The 17,826-nt window shown below is 42.7% G+C and overlaps 1 protein-coding gene across 4 annotated transcripts in view; it reads left to right on the top strand.

The window, feature by feature from the left end:
• Positions 1–1,746: 1,746 nt before the first annotated feature.
• The window catches only part of GPR148 (G protein-coupled receptor 148), a 23,462-nt gene continuing 7,382 nt past the window's right edge, over positions 1,747–17,826 (top strand). For 3 of the 4 annotated variants that reach the window (XM_075031988.1, XM_075031990.1, XM_075031991.1), the window contains exon 1: positions 14,348–16,820. In XM_075031988.1, the coding sequence (XP_074888089.1) occupies positions 15,335–16,393 (1,059 nt within the window). In that variant the 5' untranslated portion in view covers positions 14,348–15,334 and the 3' untranslated portion in view covers positions 16,394–16,820. Of the gene's footprint in view, positions 1,776–14,347; positions 16,821–17,826 lie in introns of those variants that run through there. The other variant, XR_012651005.1, reaches the window with a different exon arrangement.

Below are 17,826 nucleotides of genomic sequence, written 5' to 3'. Positions count from 1 at the left end.
GTCCTCTTCCCACAAGTGCTGCTGCCCATGGCGGTGAGGGGAGGAGTGGGCAGCCAGGTGGGCAGGAATCGCTTGCTTTCCCAGCAGCAGCTTCCAGGTGAGTGTGTGCGCCCAGTGCCTGGCACAGTGCTCCCAAAACACCCTGATGAGGGCTCCTAGATTCTCTGACAGCAATATTATTTTCCCTGTCCTATAAAGGTCTTTCTTCAACACGTAAACAGGTGTTGAAGTGTGACTTTTTTGCCTGATCTACCTGATGTGTGCTGCTATTTCTACCTGAAATGTCTGACGTATTTATGATTATTAAGGTGCTAGCCTGTCACATCCCTTCAGTGTTCAAGGGTGTGGGATGAGCAGATCAGCAATGTGTGTTTTATTTCAGAGTTCTCATCTTTGGCTGTTCGTAGGAGGACAAAAGCTTTCCATGGAGATGATATGCCTGTCAGACTGTGGCAATCATCAGCACTTTCTGTGAGGAGAGGGAGACCAGATTCACTGCTGAAGCAAGCAGGCATAATGACACTGCATTTTTAGCACCCCAGTAATAGATTATTGTCTGTACTCCAGCACCCCCATTCAGAGCTGTGGGTAACACACTGGTGACAGACCAGCTGCATGGTGACATGGGACAGGAGGCAGGGGAGGGGGAGCACAGCTGCTGCATCTACAGCTGGGGCCTCCATGGTGCACAGGTGCTGCAGCAAGAGGGCTGCAAAAGGCCACTGAGCAGCTCTGGGGTCTCTTTTGACTTCTCCCTGGTTTGTGGGCAGGGCGTATACAGTGCACTCATGCAATAAAAGAAGAGAAGGAAAGTGGAGTCAAAAGGAGCCAGGAAGAATAGCTCTCATTTAATAAGCATTAAAAATATTTCTAGGCAGAAAAATGTTTAGGAAAATATGGATTTATTGTTCCCATTAATTCTTCGGGCTTTTTCCTTTTGCTGGTTGAATTAGGCATAATTTGTATTAATATATTAAGTATTGTGCTTATAAGAGAGATGCTGCTTGGTTAGAGAACAGTTCAAACTACACTCTCAGACACTGCATATTCTTATTTAATATATTCAATAGAACTGTGTTTTAATTTGCATCATAATAAAGAATAAATAAATATCCAAAGTCAGCTTTCATGGAATGAAGTAATTGGTTGCACGCTCTTATCGCATTTTTAACAGGAAAATTTATAACAATATTGTAGTTTCTTTTTAGCTTAATTTTCCAATTAGCAAGATTTATGAAATATTGTTGTTTGTACCCGCCTACTTGTCCCTGCCTTTGAATAACTTCTACACCTATTAGCCAGGTTTATCTTAACTTGAGATAGTGAGAGAGCTCTCAGAAAATACGCCTGTTTTTTAAAGGTTTCATGAAACTGCGTGGCAAGCTAGCAGAGACAGGCCATCTAAGTACCTCCACTGGCAGAAGAAGGCTGGAAAAATGTCGTGGTTTCATCTGGGATAGATTTAATTTTCTTTCTAGTAGCTGGTGTAGTGTTATGTCTTGGACTCAGTATGAGAAGAATGTTGAAAACACACTGATGTTTTCAGTTGTTGCTAAGTAGTGTTTAGACTAAGTCAAGGATTTTTCAGCTTCTCGTGCCCAGCAAGCAAGAAGGCTGGAGGGGCACAAGAAGTTGGGAGGGGACACAGCCAGGGCACCTGACCCAAACTGGTAAAAGGGGAATTCCATACCATGTGATGTCATGCCCAGTATATAAACGGGGGCGCCTGAGGGGAATCACTGCTCAGGAACTAACTGGACATCGGTTGGCGCATGGTGAGCAATTACAAGGTCCCAGAAAAGTAGGCTTTGTTACAGTGCTTGAACTGTGTATGACTTTGTATGTATATTACTTTATATGTAAATCAGTGGGGGAAAAAAAAAACCCTGTTAAGCAGCAATTGTTTATAAGCTTTAATGCAGTAGTAAATAAAATATGAGAAAATTATAAAAACCTAAATGTGAGAGATTTTTCCATGCTTTTGGAAATCCTAGTTGTTTTCCAGATTCACAGTGGGTTTTATAGGTAACCCTATAACTGCTTTAAACCCCACTTCTCACCCTCCTTACTGCACAGATGGGTAGCTGTGTGAATTAGTCTGAGCGTCTCTGAAGTGACTCCAGTATTTTCTGAGTTATCACAGTCATTTGACCAGAGAATCTTGCTCAGAACACTCGATATTTCTGTGAAAAAATACTGAGTATCAGCCAGCACAGCTATCTGATTAATTCAAATACCAGAGATAGAGCATTACATATATACTAATGCCTTTCTGCACCATCATGGTATGCTGCCTGATAGTGCCACTGAGCCTTTTTTGAACTTGTATTGATGAGAACAAAAACTGAAACGGGGGTTTGCAGGGGGTGGGGGGTTGTTGCTTCCTCTTTTTTGAGGAAAGCTTCCTGAAGTCATTAGTCAAAGGAAATTAATTTTAGGAAATGCACACTTTGTTGCAAAGGATCCTGCAGCAAAACAGGCTTGATTTCTTTTTCCAAGGCTCTCCTGTGGATGCTGTAGTATCTCAGCAGGGAAGCACTCTGTCTGAAAAGAAAAGCTCATAAAATGCACTTCTGAGATGTTAACAGGCAAAGATGCCTTTGTTCAGACTGTTGTGAAATACTACCTCTATTTGGCCTGTTGTTGCAAACAAACTGACTTTCCACTAGATGGCCCTCCACATCTAACATTAAATATGTTTCCATGTAAACATGGAAACAATTTCTTGGCTTTGAATTTCACTTCAAGCTTTGTCAACAAACTTTCTATCCCATGATTCACGTAGGCCAAACTCAAGTCTTCACCAGTCCTGAAACTGGGCAGCCCTATTCCTGTAACCCAATACCTACATTAAAATACCTTGTCTCTTTTTACTGTAAAACCTGTAGTCAGAACATGTGTGCTTAAAATCCTGCCTTCTCGTATATAGGAGCTACATAAGTGGCTGTTAAGTGTTCTTTTTATCCATGTATAACAAATTGAGATCTGGGACTTAAGGTTGTGAGGTTGTCATGCATGTTCATGAACAAAACAGAAAGCAATGGTATTACAGCCATGTCATTTGTCTTGTTGCACCTGTTCTGCTTAAAATTTTTACATCTGGCATGGTTTCCTAAGGGGAAAAAACCCACAGAACTAAACTTTCAGAGGATGTAAACTGACATTATTCTATTAACATTTAAAGAATTGCGTTAAACTCAGCTTGGACTTTGGTTGAGGAATTTTGAGAGATCCCTTCTGATTATTCTGCCTATGACAAGCCAACAGGAGGCCATTTTTGGAGGTCTCTTCCTTGGAGCGTGGCAGAGCATGATTCCTTGTATTTGTTCCTCCAGGTCACTGCTCTTTGTCCAAATTACACCTTTCTGTGCTTCTTGCATTTTGCTGATGCTGCCTAGTGTTAAATTGCTGGATGCTTGACACAAGTCTCATCTTCCTGCCATGAGTTCCATGTAGGTAAACTCCTTTCACACACAGCTCTTTCCAGTGCTAGTTATTCCCAGAGAACGACTCACACACCATTAGTGGTACACAACCACTCCAGAGCTTTATAAGTGAGCCTGATGCTGGATGTGTAGAAGAGACTCTGTCTAATTGTGCTGGTGTGCAGGTGCTTACAAAGGGAGTTTCACCAAGCAGCTGACCAGGAGTTAATGTGAAATGGGTCCCTGGTGCTAACTTTATGCTTTGTGCACAAATGGCAACTCACAGCACCTGCAGGAACCACACAACAATTTAAGAGATGGAAACAAGCCTGAGGAAGAGACTGAGGGTAAGGTGTTGCTGAGACTGGGTGTGTTTTAGGTTGGGGTAAGGAAGGTGTTGGAGTCTGCAATAAAAGGATAGGATAGAAGAATTTCGTGTACTGCCTCAGTATAGCCCATTGCAGAGCTGGGTGCTATTGCTGTCCTCTCAGCTGCTGCTGCTAATAATGGTATGCCACCTAAGCAGGTTTGGAAATGTCTGTACTAAAATGAAAAAGAAAAAAAAAGTCTTCCTTCTCATTTTGTGAAGTGACCCATGGACTTTGGGTCTTAAACTGCTGCAAAATATGAAATAGGCTCAGGACAATTTGAAGTAATGCGTTGCTTGGCAGGAAAAGCGCAAACAATGGTGTGGGGTACTAACAACTGATGCTGGTTATAAGTAAATTAGAACTGTCACTAATAAGGTACATGTAAGGTACAATGCACAGAGGAGTTAAAAAGTTGAAATTAAGTGATCATGACCATCAAAAACGAGATAAGAAAACATACCTTAAAGTGTGCTTGTGTGAGTAGGCAAGAACTGGTGCATTCACTGGGAAGGAAATGCAGCAGGTTAACAAGAATGCGACTGAATATTGCTGTGGGCCCTGGTGAGTGTTCTTTGTTCCGCTGTGCTGCCTTCAAGGGGCTGGAATCAGTTTTCTTTGCTGAGAAGGGTGGGGTTGCTAAATGGTATTATGATAACATAATGAGAAATCAGAGCAGCTAAGTCTTGACAAGGCATCCAGCTCCAGTTAATTAAAATAGAGAAGTCATACCATGGTGCCAAGGGAAATAGTAAAAGCACAGATGGGGAGATTTGATTGCTTACTGAGGATTAGTGTGGTTAGTGCAGAGGTCTTAAAAGGACAAAGGGAAAATCTGGACAACCTCAAGGCTGGAACAAAAAGCTGAGGAGAGATGTGGGCATGTGGATTGCAGAAAAAACAATTTTAAAGGTCACTACTAGTATGACTTTATGAAGGAAAAGCAAGATTTAGGGTTAACCCTACTTTTTGGTAATTATGGGAGTTGAGTCTGGGAAAAAGGGTTCCTTTACACAGTCATGGCTCATCATAATAAATGTAATTATGCTCATAACGTAGTAGAGCCAAGCCTAGGCCAAATCTGTTTAACAAAACAGATGGTTATCCTGAGCCAAACCGTTCCTAGCTCAAGCCAGGCTGGCCCATCCTTTTCAATGTTACAAGGCAGATGTGGTTCAAAGTGCACCTCAACATGCCAAGTGAGTCTTGGAGGTGCCAGTCACAACTCTGCTGGGGTCCGGTAGTACAAACCTGGCTGCTCTGACCTGGAGGGGGAAAAAATGCATGTAGCACAGGATGAGGCGTTAGTGGCTTTTCTGTGCTGCTCACAGCAGCCATAATCCCCTAACATCTAGTCCCCACAAAAGATCATTGTGCAGAAATGTAAGTGGATCACATGAGGTGTTTTCCATGCTCTGTTTGGCCTAAGAGCCCAGAGCACACTGAATTAGACAGCCATAATCTCTCTTCCTCTGCACATCCTCTCATATTGGGCTTAATTCCTGCATGGATTCAGAGGAATGGTACAGAGGCTTATTGCATTTGTTGCTGTCTTCACTGGGACTGCATGGAGTCACAGGTGACTTGGGCTGATCATCTCCTAGGACAGGATTGTACAGAAAAGCATTCCCCCCCCCCGCCCCCCCAAGAAAAAACATCCAACCAAGTGAAAGCTCAGGGCAGGTATGATATTTCCCAGAGAAGAGGAAAGGGATTGTCTGGAGGGAGTGGAAGGAAATTACAGAGCAGATGAAAATGGAGAAAACTTTTCAGATAAGGAGGGGTCCTTAGAAAAATAACTAAGGTGCGTGAGTGTAGGAATATGTTTCTTCCCACTTTTCAGCAGACTAGATGCTGCCTAACCTCTGACTGGCTCTCTGTCAGATTAGAGGTCTTCTGGTGCCTAAACAAAGAACACAAGCTGCTTGTTCCTAAGGCTACTATATTAACTGAAAACAAAACCAGTAAATTACTTAGTGATTCAGAGCTGCTTTTGTTGGCCCTCTTGCTGGAAATCAGTCCTGATTATGCATAAATTATCAGAGAAGCTGATCATTTATAGCATGCTAAAACCAGAAGAGGCAATATGAAGAGTGGGTAGGAGATGACCCTCCTCCAGTTCATTTACAAAACCAAGTATCTTTTTATAATTCTGTATCCCTGCAGACACCCTGTGAGGCTCCAAGGTCCCTATCTTGAGTCTGACAAAGAGGGAGTTAACCCACTGCAAGCTGTTCTCTGACAGGTTGAAAGGCTTTGCTTGGTGGGAGGAAGGTCCCCAAGCTGGTGTTTATTGACAGCTAATCATGGGACAGACCTTTCTCTATTTTGGGAACAGGAAGGGTGGGCCTGGGAATCTTGCCAGTAAACAGCTAGGGGTGTAGCCGCAAGGGCCCTTACTTTCCTCTGGTCTATGCTTACATGCTGTTTTTCTCACTTCAGGGCTAAGGTCACTGCTGCTGTAATGTTTTTAGCAAAGTGTCAAGGTGAGACACTTGCTCTGAAACCGAGTGTAGACCACATGGCAGGCGGCTCCTGTGTCAGCCCAAGTGGACAGCAGGAGTTCAAGAACATTTGGTTTATGTGAAAAGCCTGTAGATTTGAGGCTATGGGAGCTGACGACTCAGCTTCTCAGGCTGCCAACAGCAGAAACAGCCTTAGATGCATGTTTTCTTTGACTAAAAATGGGGCTCGGTGATGCATATCAGAAACTGCCTCACAGAAGGTGCTGACAGGAGCTGAAGTGGTTCACAAACAGTGTAGGAGACTATCAGGACAGATAGCTGGGGATGAAAAGTGGTATTGTGCATTTCATTTTTGCCATCACTTCAATCTCCAATAGCAGGCAGGAGAGAGAAATAAGTAGAGAGACAGTCTCAGCTCAGAAACTGATCTGGAAGAAATTGGCACGATACTTAGCAGGAAATGAAGAGACACAAGTGGCAGGGGTTGAGGTGGTGTCCTGGGGGACGGCACACATAATTCCACAGCTGCTGTGCTAGAGCTGTAGCTGGCACTGATATAACAGCGCGGGTATTCACTGATGAATACAGCTCGGGCAAGATTCAAAAACTAGAGAATATTGTGGGCTTCCCAGGGAAGCCAAGTGTTTGAAAGGGGAAGGAGTCATGGAGCAGCTAGTAATGAGGTGACCACCAGAACATCTGATGGTGGTAGCGCTACCAGGCATGGCTGCTGCACAGGGGTGTGTGCCCGTGAACTGCCTCAGCATCACTGGGGGATTTCAGTGAGAGACTGGTACAGTTCTGACCTGGTTCAACTCACAGCTTGTTAAAATGGCTCATTAAAATGGGTTTCTAATTCATTTAAGCTTTCTTCCTGTATATATTGTCTTACAACTTTTGTGATCTATAGCAGTTTTGTGCATCTTAATATTCCTCTTAGTTGCTATCGATTGTGCTGGGCTGGCACTGAAATGTTTTCTTTGGAGCAAGAAAGTGCTGCTTCGTGAGAGGAAAAAGCAGCTCAATTAAAAGGACCTAGGAATTCCCAAGAAAATTCTGAAAATGGGTTAGAAAAATTGTTTGTTTTTCTAGTCACCCCCAGTAGCTGTAAATATAATGAACTCTTACAGGATGGGCATTTGCCTGTGGATAGCTGAGCTATAGCTGAGCTATCTGAAGGCAGTTTGGAGCTGGCTACCACGCTAGTAGGTAGCAATGCTTACAAAAGCATAGAGAGACTGAAAAGGGAGTGTGCTATGTTGGCCCTGAGCCAACACTCAGGAGACGAAATTCTAATTTCTGGCTCCGCCACTGCTTTTCAGTATGATTTGTGTTAAATTGCTGAAAATGCATCTGGCCCCAGTTCTTCATCAGGTACCATTGTACCTTTGTTCACAGAGCCTTGGTTGGCTCTAGGTGCTGCTGAGGACAATAGCAAGAGAAAACAGGGCATATCTTCTCTGGAGCTCCTCATGTGCATCCTTTAATGAGCTGGAACTTGGACAGGAGAAGAAAGAAACAAATAATTAAACTAGAAATAAAATTGACTGTATTTAGTGAAGATCTCAGCTTGTTGGCTGCCTTCAGCAACATTCTTTGTGTGCCTTGATCTCTCCCTGTCATGAGCTGTAACTCTGCCAGTTTGGTGAGAAGTTCTGGGTGTATCGGGGGGTGATGTGCCCTCTGCCTTGTGCTTGTGGAGGTCACCAGGAGAGTGAGGCTGATGTGGGCTTGCATAACCCAAACACTGGTAGTTTTGTCTAAAAAAAAAAAAAACAACTCTCTCTTTTCTTTACAAGTTCAGAACATTTGTGTTCCAACATTTGTGTTCCTTCTCCCTCCCTAACATTGCCTTCCTGCCATGAAGTCTGAATCTCCCATGTGAGAGGACAGGGTATTGCTATGGAAATGAGTGGGAGCAGTACAAAGCCACTGTTACGAGGACAAGGCAGAGCGAGGCCTCATGTGGAGAAAACCTAATTTTTAAGCACCTGTGCTGGATAAGTAACAAAGGAGCTGCTGGGAAGGGACAACAGAGCTTGTGAATGGCACTGTGTATGCAACCCACGGCATATCCCCTGCTTGGCTAATAAGAGATTGTGACTCTTATACAGCACATGCTGGCAGTTAATCTCTCTGCCATATGGCGGCTGTGCCTGGCACCTGCTTCATCAGTGTGAGATAAGGTCAGCGTCTCCCTGGCGGCAGAAGTATTTCAGAGAATCATTGTTGCTTCAGTATCTTTGCCACCTGGGAACCACTGCCCTGGGAACTGGGAAGGAGCATCTTAATTTTGGCAGTGAGGCTCCTTCCTCCCCAGGATGGTGCTGTGCCTTGTGCTAGTCCGTGCCATATACAGATTGTATCCATTCATTCACAGTCTGTCATCAAAACGCATGACTAGGAAGAAAGAACATGTCTTTTCCTTCATACTGCATTTTTTCTCTCTTTTCTGTTTCTACTCCACTCCTAGTGTGTTTCCTTCAATCTTGATTCCTATATTGTCTTTATCCCCCAGCTTGTACAGTGCAGACAAATGCTTCCCAGCTGTCAGGAACTGTTACAGCATACAGCTGTGGCTGGGGTTCTCCTGTCTGCTGCATAACCATTAAAGCCCCTGCCTATATATGCCAACCTGTCTCTTCTACCCTTTTTTCCTTCCATCTCTCTTGCACTTTACACTCTTCAGCCATCTGTCTCCTTTCTCATCAAATCATCCTTCAAGGAAATACCATGCTAAATTCCTCCTGTACTGCCTGACTTTTTACATGAGACAAAACATGTTAAGACAGGGACATAGCCAGGTAACTTCTGCTTTTGCCTGCCTGCAGCAGTGTTTCCTAGGTGATGTTGGAGATCATTCCTGGTGAGACAGGACAGAGACATAAAATTTTTTGGTGCCAGCCACAACCACAAAGACAGACAGTCTGAGATGGAAGGATCTCTTAGGAGGTTGGTGGATGCATGTATCTCCCTCATTTGAGAAGATTTCTCTCAGGAGAAGGAGCTTTCTCCCTGACTTGAAGTAGGAGTTGAGGAACCACGAATTCACATGTGTATTTCTAGTTCTGCTCATGACTCTGTTTGATATTGAATATGGGTTTAATCTCTTCTGATAGCTCTAAATCCTCAGATAAGAGTGATAAGTTATTGTTCTTTACCTAAAGGCCTTAGATTTCCACAGGTAACTCCTTTTAGCGCCAATGTTGTATAGTGTTTGAAATTTTAGAAAGGTTCCTCCTTGCAAATTAAACTGCTTTAGGAAAGAAGGCTGATATTTTAAAAATAGGCCTTATTTAGTAGGCTGTTTCTCCTGGTTCACAAATGCATTGCTATGAAAAGTAGGTAGGCAGGAGAGATCATTAAATCTAAGAAACACTCTAGGATGGCTTCTCTTGGTGTCCTGTGAATCCATCCATAAATGACCATGTAAACTAGCAGTTGTTTGCTATAATCCCTGGTCATATCTGCAGTTGGTCACATGAAAATGTGTCACTGGATGAATCATGTAGGTCCTTTCAGCACGAAAGACACACTGTAGCAGAGAAGGAAAACCTGTCTTGCTTTGCCTTGCCAGGCTCAGGAAATAAAAATGGGTGAGTTCTGCTAGCTGCAGCTCACAGTAGTCAGGGCCAAGCAGTGACCTGCAGGAAAGTAGGTTGTGTCTGGGACTCACAGGCGCTTTTTTTTTTCCTCAGGTTGTATTACTTCTCTAACCTTTTGTTGAAATATTTGTCAAATATTCCAAAATTCTGTTCTTCTGACATCCAGCTTAATTCTCAATATTGCACCTGCAAGGCAGATTTGGTACAAAATTTACCTTGGCTTTGTGATCACCATGGCCTGATGGTATTTGGAATTAGAAGAAGTGATTCAGGGATTTAATGCTGAGTCCTCCTAGTCTCTCTCTCAATGTCCTCTCTTTTGTTTGGGAGCCTCATCAAAACATCTTCAATCCAGTGCTTTCTAATCCCTGTTTTCTTTTGTTTCAGGTTTCATTTGACCTTTAAAATCATTGTAATCTGAGTTTAGTTTTCACACCCGTTTCTTTACTTCCTTAACTTTAATAATTGCTATGCCTGATTTGTGAACTTTGTACAAGAGCAATGCATATATTTCACCTATAGCAAATAACAAGTAAGGAGCTGAACAATAGTTGTGGAGCCAAGTGGAGATAGATAGCTGAGGCATGGAGACTAGGACAATAAGACTAGGACAGTCAAGCTATACCTCTCCCCTGCAGGCCCTGACCATGAAGGGGCTTGCAGAAAAGTTTAGAGGGAATCTTAAAGGTTTAGAAAAAAGTTGTCTTTTAATTGACTATATATTTAAAGGAGAAGAATAAGGGAAAGCTCAACCAGAAAAACAGTACAGTTAAACTGTTCTGATTACTTGTTTTTTTCAGTGACAGCAGCTCATTTCCCCAGAGTGAGAATATGGATACAGGCAGGAAATAATTGCAGCTGGTTCTCTGCCCTGCTGGGAGGAGCTGGCCTGCTCATGGACACTTGGCTCTTTACAGCTGGGAGAGCTTTACCAGCAAGTGAGATGCCTTCTGGACCTAGATAAGCCTGGAAGGGGGGCATTCTTGGAAGGAAGTTAAAGAAACCGCACTAGCACATGAAGCCTCCTGAGCTCAAGGCTCTGTTGTAAACATGGCTGGAAATATCCCCATGAAACAACATTCCAGTGAAAATGTTGATTTGTTGGACCCAACTGTCTCATCCTAAACAATTCTGTTCAAGCTGCTGTGGTGGATTCTGAGGTGGCCTTTCTACACTGCTCTCCCTGGGCTCCAGGCCAGGCAGATTGGTCTCTGGGGCAGACCCAAAGCACAGTATAATTTTCTAGGCTAGGACCTGGTGAGTGATGCTGGAACACACAGCCACGTCAAAGACTCTATGCTCATACTGAGACAGTGATGTGATGGCACCCAGGGAACCTCAGAGGTGAATGTGAGCGTGCAATTTAGTCACATACTTCCTCTGGGTATCCCCTCCTAACACAGTCTCTTGGGATGAAGGGCTGGGGAAATCTTAGCATTATTCTGGTTGGCTTCCCTTTCTTGTATGGTGCTTCCCTGTCATGGCAGCAGTGTGCTTGTTGACTTGTTGAATCAGTTAGACTAAACACTCTGTGAAATAGGAAGCTTCCCTATGTGTGTACACAGTTAAGTCCATACCAGCTGCTGTAAGACAGTAATATTTCTGACCTTTTCTGTTCAATTTGACAATACCTGTTTATATTCAGTAACAGAATATAATGTAGTACAGTCTTTGCTGGATTTACAGTGTTCAGTATGGCTAAATGCATACTTTCTTAGATCTTCCAAACTCAACAGATAAGGTAACTAAGTTTTCAGTGGGATGTTGATTGAAGCAGAAATGAGTAAGGTAATTAACAGTGTGTGATTCAGTTTGACAATCAATACAGACTGTATTGAGCCAGAATAAGAGCCAGAAGAGGGGCTGCTAATACTGTAGGTCTGAATCAGCAAGATATGTAAAAAGTGCATCCACCTAACATAAATTTATCAGAGAGCATTTTAAAAAATCAATAACTAGGCCATTAAGGCCAGGTTTACAGGAAATTGCAGGAGAATCATTCAAGTGGGCACCACAAAATATTGAACACTGAGACACAATGGCAAGGAGCTGTCTAAGTTCAGTGTCTTCAGGAGTGGTCTTCAGAGCTGTGAGCCCCTTGCAAATGGTCCAGATTTGGAAATGCCTCCCAAGCTCAAGAAAATGAAAGGCGACAACAAGCAGATATTCTCCAGAGCCACCTATTCTGGGTGTATATCAGTGTGCCAAGACACCAACCATTTAAATTTTTAAATCTAGCAGAACTATACTGAACAGTTATAAGCCCCTGTGGAAATCTGAGGGGAGTAGCTTTGGCTGGACTTGTCCAGGTCTGATAGGGTTAAATCTGTCTTCCAGTTATTTGCTATTTTCCATTTTTGTAAAACTAAAGCCTGCCTGCATTCTGAAGACTTTTACAGTAGCACAATTAAAGCTGAACAAGCTGATGCCATAGGACTTACTCTGCCATGTGTAGACTGTAGCAGATGAATAGTTGAGCACAGGAAAAGCAAGGCTGTGAACTTGTGATGTCTCAGGGGCTCTGTGGTACTCTTTGCATGTGGGCTAAATGAGAGAGTCATGAACTACTTTGCATTTGTCATGAGGATCTCATCTGACAGTGAACCTGCAGTCAGCTACTGTGGAATAATTAGCAAGTTTATACCTTTGCTTACCTTTCACATTATTTACCTTACATTATTCATATTTACACTTTCATGGCCGTGGAAGTGGATTTTTAAAAGGTGCTTCAGTGGATGGTTGCTCGAGTTAGCACTTTTGCTTTGTACTTTTCAGTAGTGATGATGTGTTTGTTACCCTCCCAGATGTAGCTGGGACTTCTAGCTCTTTTATCCAAGAGAAAGGAATAGATCTGCTATAAGGATGTTGTTTTCAGGCATCAGGAGAAAAATAATTAGACTGAAAAAATAAGAACTATTTGTTAATTGAACAATTATATATAAACAACAAGCCCTTGAGATATATATTTGCAGAACTACAGTGCTGTATAACATCACTCTGTGAAATACTTGGCTGCATTAGACACTCCTATAAATGCCAGCAGATCATTGTATATTGTATTTGCATTTATTTTTCTGTCAGCCAAAAGTGTGCAGATGAGATGACAATGAACTATTTTGTTTGTTCGCATTTAATCCTAACCAGCTGGTGGAAATACAGTTGTGATTTTATATGGAAATGAGAGAATCTGTCCATTAATAGGACATCCTTGCAATGCCATGAGCTGGGAGGCAGGAAACACTTCCACCATTAACAGAGGTCTAAAATTGTAGTTGGAAGTGATTTGCACACACCTGAGTTCTCATTGCTTCCCTTCCATTTTGCAATAATAGTATAATTCAACAGTTTGGGTGTTTGGGTGTTTGAGTGCTACTGTCTACTTAAGGTATTAACTGTGTTGTGACTCATTGATAGATGCAGGGTGTGATCCTGAAGCCAAATGTATAATTGCATCAATATTGTTCACACACTTTTCAGTGGATGCAGGATTGAGTGAGCAAAAATAACCACCTTCTGTTTTGCCTACCCAGGCACCATAGCAACTGAAATTCTGTGCTTAAAATTATTATTGGTTTTTCCTGCTATCCCTTTGTTCCATATGGTGCAACCTGTCAAACTGTCTTAACATACTGTTCATGGATGCCAGCTATCAGTGTGTAAGGAAATGAAATGTGCAGAAGATTTGATGACTGATGCTGAGTTTCATAAGCTGTCTGCTTTGTTACTTGGCGTGCCCTGAGACCTCACATCCATGGCACAGCACAACTTTCTGTGAGGTGAGGCTATGTGCTGTCTCCCGTGGATGTAAGCGTGCTGCATTGCTATAGGCTGGTAGTGCTGGAGTAATAATACAATAGTGCCATGTTAAGTAAGGAGCCACGTTCCCTCTGCTCTTGTAGTGTCAGTAGTAGAATCCATATTACTTGAGAGGAAAAGGAAATCATACTTGAAACAGTAGTTAAAGATTTGACCATGCTGGTGAATGTGGGAGGTCCTGGTAGACTTGTCAGGACTGCCAAAAAGGTTGTCTGAACTTAGACATTTTTATTTTTAGGCATCTAAATAAATAATATAACTTCAAAACAGCTGAGCAGCCAGCAAATTTCATTGACTACTTATTTTGTCTATTATATCAGACCTTTGGCTTGTGCACACATTATTTTTCAAATACTGGGAGAAATCCTTTGATATTTACCATTACTTCAAAAGCTTCAGTATGCCCCTGCACCACCAGTGAGAAGAGCAACTAGAACTGGGAGCTGACAAAGCTACATATTCTGCAGATCTGATCGTTGCTACTTATGCCCTGTGTAAACAGCAAAGTACTGTGATGTAGTAGCGCTGCGCTGCTTTGTGCGGTGTCCACAGGGCTAAGCAACTGCAGGAGGAAATAGTGCTGCTATGCCCACTTTGCATCACACAAGATGATGAACAATGGCATCAGTACAGTGTTTTTGATTAAAACTAAAGCTTTATTAGCCAGCGTTAATCCTATTAAAAAAAATTAGCTTTTCTTCTGATCAGACCATGACTGGAAGAACTTGAAGAGTTCCTTCTCGCAGTCCACAGTCTTCACAATTCTCTCATTGCGCCCCCAGCTCTGATACTGAGATCTGATAGTAAAAGCAGCAGCAGCGCGCTGGCCAGCAAGCTAGAATAGGTCTCCAAATGGACATTGGAAATGCCAAGTCTGCTGTAGGGTATGTTGGTATGTTATAGTATATGTCACTCATCCCAGACAATTCACAGATTGACTGTAAGTCTGCGATAGATGAGAATTTAGTATTTGTATATCATGCATTAAAAAAGGCAGGGGAAGGCTTATCATCTGTAAATAACATGATTTGATTCATGAAGCAAAAATGTTTGTGATCTATAAATAAGATAATTTCATTCACTAGAGCCATTGCGATACAATTTTACAACACGATTGAGAGCCTTTTTTATTGATCACTTCAAATCAATTGTGTTACTGCATACCAATTGGTACAAAACATCACCCAATCGCATTTATGACTCTCCTACATTAGTACACGTGGAATAGTTATTCTGTATCATCGCATATTTGTTTAATCAAGCTAATATTTCATCTGCCTCATTGGAGTGATAATGTGATGAGAACAAACTCAAACTATTGAAAATGATCAACCTATTCATTTCTGACGAAAGAGCTAGCTGAGGGCTTTAGACTTTTTTTTAAAGCACACAAAGATTCGTTCTATTTTCTAAACATTAGTTTTTGGAGAAAGAAAAGAAAATCTCCACTTTAGGCAAAACCATCTTTTGGCACCACAGAATTCACTTACAAGTTTCAACTTTCTGTTCTTGAGAAGAGTTGGTAGAATTGGCTACAGAAGTCACTTTGCTTCCATGGGCTTTTTGCATCCTCTGCTTCATTTGCCTTTCTAAGGACTCAGTGTAGAAGATCTTGCTTTCTCCAAGTCAGACAATCATCCCAAAATCCTGAGGACATGGACTTCTCTAGCTGTGCTTTAGTGAAGAAAGAAAATGCAACTGAATACCGCCACAGGGAGACAGAGTTCAACAGTTCCTCAAATTTGGATGATGCTTCTTTGTACTATTTGCTGGAGGAATGGGCTCTCAACCCATCAGGCACAAACATGAAGATGTTTTTAATCCCTCCAGTTGTCGGCCTCGTGGCAGGTGTCCTCATCATTCCTGCCATCTTGTTTGTGATCTTCTCTACGTTTAGCATCCGTCAGGAAACAAGGTACCTGCTGCTGGGAAATGCTCTGCTTTCTGATCTGATATACCTGTTGTTCTACACGCTGTCAGCTGCTCTCAATGCAGCACATGTACATCTCCCGAAGGAAGTTTGTGTCCTCCTATTATTTTTGCTGGCAGTGGCTTACTGTGGAGGATTGTTCACAGCTGCTGCAATAGTCTTGGACACATACATAGCTATTTTGTTTCCTTTGCGCTACATTGCTATTTTGCCTCCTTCACGAACTAAAAAAATTATTGTATTACTATGGATGTGTTCTGGGGCTTTCCCTGGAATTTTCTTCTTGGTGCTATCAAGCACTCACAGCTTTGTACCCTGTGTTCTGGAAATGTGCTCGGTTCCAGTAATACTAATATTAACTCTGAATGGGACTGATGCTGTGAAACTCTGTTTCTGGCTTTCTACCACGGTTATCTTTCTCTGCCTGTCTCTAATATTTTGTTGCTATGCTATTTTGTATTTTAAAACCAAACAATTGGGTATATGGGAAAGCATCTGCTCCAGAGCCAGTGTAACATTTTTAATGCACAACACTGTGTTATTTTTTTACTTCTTTCCGCTCTTGGCCCTTTTTGTAGAATCGTTCTTGTGCATTAATGTTGTCATCAGACTGCAGACAGGAATCTGGGTCTCCCTGACAGTCTGCAATGTCCTGATGATTCTGCCTAAAGTTTTGTTCCCTTTTCTGTATGGGCTGCGATACAGAGAGATCTCAGCATCTCTCAAATCCATTGTCAGAAGGAAGCATCTTCGCCTGGTGTCACCTGCTCCATCACAATCCTGAGCCAACGCAGAGCACAGCCACAGCAGAGGAGTTGTCCTTACCTTGTTAGCATGCAAGCCTGATGGAAATCACTCAGCTTCTGAAGAAGTGATCTGAAGAAGAACTCTGTCTCCTGGGTGCCAGAAGGCCACAGATCTTTCATCACATCACAGCTGAGAATACAGCAAACGCTACCCTGGATGAAGTTCTAAGCTTCATTCTGATGCGGGAAGGCAGTATCTTTTGGAGGACATATTGAATCAAGATCATTTTCATCCACCTGTGGCAGATGCCCTTCTGGAAAATAGAAAATTAAAAATCGATGGTGCAAAGCAAAGGGGGTAACCACAGGTCTCTTGACAGCATCACCGACAGCAGAGAGGATCCTTAACCAAACATGCTGTGAACAGAACAGCTATTTCTTTCACTCACAGTGTATTCGTGCAAGGTTGGTAGCCAATGTCCTATTCTTTAAAACATACACTGAGAGGGGCCTCCAGAAACTGCTGTACTCAGTGAAATGCTGTGCTTCATCTTGTGCAGTGTGCTAGCGTATTAGCTGCCTTACAGATTCTGTCTGCCAATCTGCAAAACACTGAATTTTTATAAAATCTCAGTCTGATGGGAAGTCATCTTTGATCAGTGTCTGTTGGGCAGCCTGGCACATGACACTGTCAGGGCATAACACAGATGGATGGGCTGCTCGGTGAAGGAAAACGAGCTGGGGGCAGTGGGTGGCAGTACCTCCCTGCAGGGTTCAGTCCCGCTGTGCCTGTGCTGGGTGAGCTGGGCGGGTGGGTGACTGTGGGGAGCCTAGGTCAGCCTAGAGCCCTGATTCCCTGCTGGGTCCGTACTGATGTGACCAGGCCAAGGCTGAGCCCAGCAGCTAGGGCAGCAGGGCAGGAGCAGCAATGTGTGAGGCTGGCCACCCGTGTACCTATGGCATAGCTCAGACATGACCCGGGGAGAGAGACTAAGCATAAACACTGCTTCTGAGTCCCTGATGAGGCATCTCCCAGTTCTGGCTCACAAAAATCTTCTCTAGCAGCCTGATCACAGGTTACAGCTGCACCGTATCGGAGCTGGTGTTGGGTACCTGCCACCAAACCCCTAGGAAGGTCAGGAGGAGAGGCTGCAGAGCCTGTTGATATACTCAGGGCCAAGAAAGATGGTATCTTGTAAGAGCCTTCTGGGTTTTCCAGATCAGCCACCTACCTATAGAAGATAAGTAAAACATATTTCTGATCTTTAAAGAATGCAAAATTTCATTAGACATAAACTTCAGTGTGAGAAAATTAAATTGCAGTGCCATTCCTTGGACTTGAGAAAAGAGCTTTGGTATTTCTAAAGATAATATTTTTAGAATTTGTTACTTTTTATACAAAAATACATTGGACTTAAAAGAAAAAAAGCATTAGAAAATGGCCCTTGATTTCACTCTGTGCAGTATTTTC

This window comes from Buteo buteo, chromosome 7, assembly GCF_964188355.1.
Source record: "Buteo buteo chromosome 7, bButBut1.hap1.1, whole genome shotgun sequence".
Lineage (NCBI taxonomy): Eukaryota > Metazoa > Chordata > Aves > Accipitriformes > Accipitridae > Buteo > Buteo buteo.
This window is presented reverse-complemented; position numbering and strand designations above follow the sequence as displayed.